The 5,386-nt window shown below is 45.5% G+C and overlaps 1 protein-coding gene across 1 annotated transcript; it reads right to left on the reverse strand.

Moving 5' to 3' along the window:
• Positions 1-924: 924 nt before the first annotated feature.
• Positions 925-4,657, reverse strand: LOC103529157 (cytochrome c oxidase assembly protein COX11, mitochondrial). The gene is made up of 4 exons (XM_008494582.2): positions 4,221-4,657; positions 3,974-4,129; positions 2,986-3,111; positions 925-2,518 (listed from the first exon to the last, which is right to left on the reverse strand). The coding sequence occupies exons 1-4, from the start codon at positions 4,563-4,565 to the stop codon at positions 2,336-2,338; spliced, it is 810 nt and encodes a 269-aa protein (XP_008492804.2). The 5' UTR covers positions 4,566-4,657; the 3' UTR covers positions 925-2,335.
• Positions 4,658-5,386: the final 729 nt, after the last annotated feature.

Here is a 5,386-nt window from a genome sequence, read left to right on the forward strand (position 1 = left end):
CATAAATTTCCAAATAAAAGCAAATGCTGAGAAGATAACCCTCATTACTTCTGAGTCTTTTACCAGATGATATGTGTATTCCATGACATGCCACATGCAAGTAATACTACAAGGATTTGAGTGTGAATTTAGTAAGTATGTGGGAAGGAATTTAAAAATTTTTAAGTGCTTCATTGCATGTGTTTAGCAATTTTGTGGTTTGCTGTAAGGCCATTAGAACAACCTCCTTCAATCAAAAAGATGACCTGGAAGATGTTTGGGATTTATTGGGGTTTTTTGTAAGCAGAAGTGAAAAGGTAAGATGCTTAATTATTATTATTGTACTATTTGGAATGGTTTGGACAGCAGCCTGAGAAAGCAGCTGAAAGTAGGATATGAGGTGGCTCAGGCTTTCACTGCAGCTTTAGCTGTAGTGTTAAAACTCAAGCATGGTGAGGTGCAACCCAGGACAATATGCTATTCGGGATGGTAGTCCATCATGGATTGTGAACTGAACTTTTCCATCTATAAAAAAGCAAAGTGGTCACAAATAGATGAAGCTCTAGAAAGGAAATGGCTAATTACTGAGGCTAGAGAACTTGTTTCACTGTTGGAATGTGCTCAGTATCTGTGCAAACTTGAGCTTTCAAACTCCAGGGAAAACCCATGACACTTGTCAGGGGATAATATTCTTCTGAAGCATGTGGCCAGAAAAAGGCAATGTGAGGAGAACTCCCATAATCAATTCAACTTTCTAAAGGACAATGGACTAAAGACAACCCAGGTAAGTTTTGGGTTTTTTTTCCTAGCCTGGATTAAATTATTTGGGTTTTCTTCTGGGGTATAATTGGAATTACAAAGCTTGCTGCCATCTTCCCAGAGATCTATTTCACTTGTTCTGCTGCTCCACATGTCCTGATGGAAAAAATGCACAAGAGACATGAAAAAATGAAAAGTTTTAGAACTTTAATAAATACACAGTGAAGACATGAACGTCATCCAGAATCTATTTAAACAGCTAATATAAGTGGTATAACAAGGCATTTTAATTGTAGCATCCATTTATTTTCAGAAAAGCACTTTATAAATTATTGTATAGAAATAAAATTGACACTAAAGTAACTGGAAGTTACGTCTGACATTACTTTTTTTAGAGCCCAAACAAACAACCATTAGTCTCATATTGTCAGATCTTATCTGCTGAAAGGGGTAGAAAGAACTGGCCTAGCAGATAGAGATACTGGGCTGTTACAAATTCCTGTCTGAAAATGAGCAGGGCACTTAAACTGGCTCTGCAACTCACTCCTCCTCTGCAAAGCTATAATGAAATGTTATTATCCCTACCCTACAGATAATGACCAAAAGTTGCATAAATACAGGTTTACCTGTTCTGATAAACAGAGCACCCAGGAGTACCTCTGAACAACTGGCAGGCTGCTGGGCAGGCTTTGTCAGACTTAACCTCTGCATGGGGTTAATTCCTTTTGGTTTCTGAAGAGACTCCTGTGCTGTTGCTTTAACCTGTAATTCAGAGCAGCTGTGTCCTGCCTTTCCCTTTAAAGCATTTCATACAGAACCTAAACTTGTCTCTGTGTAGGGGTGCCCTGTGTGCAGCCCTCTGTGCAGTCATTAGCAGAACAGATATTTGAAATGAGTTGAGCACAGCATGGAAATCTGAAGATGAGGTATTTCTAAATGGAAACCATACCACAGGGTTGACATGCTTACCTTTAAATTACAGTTTTAGATCATCCTGATCTAAAATGAACTTACTGATGCTCTTACCAACTGAACTACTGATTCAGTAGCAATTTGAGAGCATCATCATCTGAATCATCCTGTCCTGCTGTAGGAGCAAGGGAGCAATGCAGTCTAACTTTGTTTAGGTTTGAGATTTCAGCAACTGATCTGTTTATACCTTTATAAATGAACTTATATTGAAATTACTCTTTAGAGCCAGCAATGCAATTTAGATGCTTAAGAAACTGATTTATTCACTCTATTTAAATTAATATCTCAATTTACACTTGGGTTTAGAAATCTGCCTTGCAGTATTCAGGTAGCATCTCTCATCTTATATAAATATGGCTTGAAAAAACCCTCTCTTCCAGGAACAGCATGTTCCCTTCTATTTCTAATGAAAATACTATCCCTAAGAAATAATATTCCAAATACATAAAATGTGTTGGTTTTCTTTAAAAAAAATACATCTTTTTATAACAGCAGCATGTACCCATGGTGATTTAATAAAATAATTTCATATTCCACAGTACTCCTACAGCTTTTCTCTCCACTGAAAAATAGTTTCCAAACAGCTAGTAGGGCAGCAGAAGTCAAATGGTATAGAGATTGAGCATTACTGATATCCAGGAAGTGGTAGCTTCTGTCCTTCCTTTGCTTCAAAAAAGGTGTAAGAGAGGGTGATCAAATCAACTTTAGCCATTTTAGGGTCCTCTACAAATTCTGGATCAATGTAGAAAAAGACTGGCATATCCACTTCTTCCTGAGGATTTAGCTGCTGTTCTTCAAAACAGAAACACTGCACAGGGGATTAGAAAAAACAACAGTTAGACAGTAACTACAGTAAACTTTCTCTCTGCCAAGATGAAAGCTTCCTCTTAAAATCAACTCTTATCCTCTGAACATCCCTAAAATCCTGGGAAGGATCAACCATATAATCAACAAGACAGCAATTGTATTCCTTTTGTGTTACAGGAAGAAAAATTAGCTTTTAATGAAGTGTCCAAACTACAAATTCACCAGGCTTGCTCACATTGTTACTCCCTGCCCTCAAAGTCAGTGATACTAAATAACATATATTTGGGAGTCACTCTCATTGGACACACACTTCAGCTTGCTCTGAAGAGAGGCCAAGAATGAAACACCTTGAAAAAATCAAGGTATCTTCTTAAGATGTTAGCATACAAAGAATGGTATCCAGGATTAAAATGAGGTAAAGTTAATTTATGAATTAGAAAATGTAATCTTTTCTTTGTTCACACTTACTTGTATTTTATTGAAATACTGTCCTGCTTCAAAGGGTATTACATTGTAGGTAGAGATTCCAATTACTGGTTTGTCAGTGGGATTTTTTGCTTTATAAAATGCCAGTGCAGTTTCTCCTGGTACCACCTGTATGAAGTAATTGCACAGTCATTATTATTATTATTTTTTTTAATCCACTGCAGCCTTCCATGTCTGAGTGTTCTGCAGACTTTATTAGTTCAATTTCTCTCCTGCTGTTTCAAATGGGTTGCTTCACAAAGCTTTTGCTTACATACAATTACTCTCATTCAGCATTAAAAGCATTAATATTGTTACATGAGTGTATTTTTTACCTTGCCCACTTTGCCAATGAGGCTTTTATTATTCTTAGCACTTTAGCAGCACAGAGCTTTTTAAATATGCAGAATATGGTGTACATTAAATTTTTTAGGTTCTCAGTCTTTCAGCACTGTACTTGGAGTCCAATTAGGAAGCATCACTGCTTTTGATAATTACTGTTATTTTTAGTTGTAAAGTTAGATTTAAAATGTATGGGGGGTTTTAAATATAAAAAGTGCTACAAGCACAGGGGCAAGATGAGGGAAAAGCTACAGGTTTAGGTATACAGCTACAGCACAATATATTTAAATATATACACGCATTTTTTGGTTTGTATTATAAAGTGTATCGATAAATATAGTTTTAATAGCTTTTTTTTTTTTTTTTTTTGGTAACCTGATTGGATGATAGGGGAGCAACCATTCTTTAACACCAAGAAATAAAAAGTTCTGCCCTCTGGCAGGAGGAGCCACCAGCCCTGCCTTGGCTCCATGTAAGACTCCCAGGTGGAAGCACTGCATAAAACCCCCGGGTTAACGTGTCCTCCCTCGGCTGTCTCTTTTTTTCTCCAGATCGGGGCCCAGAGCTGCAAATCCACGGATCTGCCTCGCCAGCAGAGTGAAACCTGACGCTGTCACCTCAGGGTGAGGGGGACATCGGGGTCACTCACGTAGATTTCCTTCTGCTGTGGCTTGAAGTTCCACTGGATGCTGGAATGCACATCCGCGTTGAAAGTCACCCTGATGACCCGGTCCCTCACAGGCTCCATGCTCTCGATCTGCTCCGAGCTGTGGCCTGAGCCCGTGGTTCCGCCCAGACCCGTGGCCTGACAGAAAGGACCGGCAGTGAGTGACCCACCCCGACCCGGCCCTTCAGCGCCTCGTGGGGCAGCGAAGCCCCGGGCCCGGCCCCGCTACCTGGCAGTAGAGTCGGTAGAGCGGCACGGCCGCGTAGGACATCCCCACCATGCCCACGGCGGCGGCGGCGATGTAAGCGAGCGTGGAGCGGTTCCGGCGCCGCCATTCCTCCTCCTGCTTGCGGGTGTAGGGGTTTGAGCTCCGCAGCCCGCGGGCCCCGCGTGGAACCGGGATCCCTCCGTCCGCCGCCGTCCAGAGCCCGTACCCTGCCTTCCCCTCCGGCCCTGCCCGCCCACCGGTGCGGCACGGCCGGGACAGAACCCGGCCCAGAGCCCAGAGGGATCCCGGCCCCGGGGGGAGCAGCAGACGGCAGCACCACAACCATCCCCCCGCGCCCCGCACCATGGCGCTGCCGGCGGGGCGGGACGGGGCGGGACCGGACGCTGCTCTTCTCGCGAGGGGTAGAGGAGGGTGAGCTCCGGACCGAGTCGGGCTGGGCTGGGCTGGGCTGGCGGGGTCGGCTCCGCCTCTCCAGGAGTTTGTTGGCGTGAGGGGCAGCCCCCCTGCACCGCCTCCCCGAGGAGGCAGGGACAGTGGCCGGGGGCGGGCCGCCATCGCGCCGCTGAGGGGCGGGAGCGTGGCCGAGGGGGGCTCGCCCGTCTCTCACTCCACGGAGCGGTGCTGAGGCGCGGGGCGTTCCCGCCAGACCCCGCCGGTTTGTGCCCCCCCCCTTCCCGTGTGCGTCCTGAGGTAATTGTTGCAGCCCTTGAGGTCGGCGCGTTTTGGTGCCCTTCGCATCGAGCCGGCTTTGTCCGAGAGGCGCCGGGTCGGGCTGGTGCTGGAGGCACCGAAAGGCTGTCAGGAATGGGTTAACCCCGCGTCCAGGGGGGTGATTCTCCTCAGCTGAGTTAGTCCCGGGAGGGGCGCACTGAGGGGCAGCAGGACGGGGTGGGGGACACGGGGACCTCCCGGAATGATCCCAGCCAGGCTCTGAGTTTGTGGAAGTCTCCTTTGTGGCCCTGCTCCTCACCTTGTAGCGCGGTGCTGGTGTGAGGGTGTTTGTGTAACAGAGAGAGGAGGAGACTTCACCCCTTTGTCTCCCTCCAGGTCTCCTGGTGGTGTGGGCGCTGATACCGACGATCGCTGTTTCCAGCGGTGCTTTGTTTCGTGTTTACTTTGTTTCTTCTCGCGTAGTGATTTGGTTTTGTTTAAGCACCAATATTGAC

This window comes from Calypte anna, chromosome 18, assembly GCF_003957555.1.
Source record: "Calypte anna isolate BGI_N300 chromosome 18, bCalAnn1_v1.p, whole genome shotgun sequence".
NCBI classification, from domain to species: Eukaryota; Metazoa; Chordata; class Aves; order Apodiformes; family Trochilidae; genus Calypte; species Calypte anna.

Bases quoted from the DNA above. Each gene is read 5' to 3' on its own strand.
- LOC103529157 (XM_008494582.2), bottom strand. From the start codon at position 4,565: ATGGTGCGGGGCGCGGGGGGATGGTTGTGGTGCTGCCGTCTGCTGCTC. The intron at 3,112-3,973 runs GTGAGTGACCCC...TACTTCATACAG, and splicing joins CACAGCAGAAGGAAATCTAC to GTGGTACCAGGAGAAACTGC. The intron at 2,519-2,985 runs GTAAGTGTGAAC...TCCCCTGTGCAG, and splicing joins AGTATTTCAATAAAATACAA to TGTTTCTGTTTTGAAGAACA.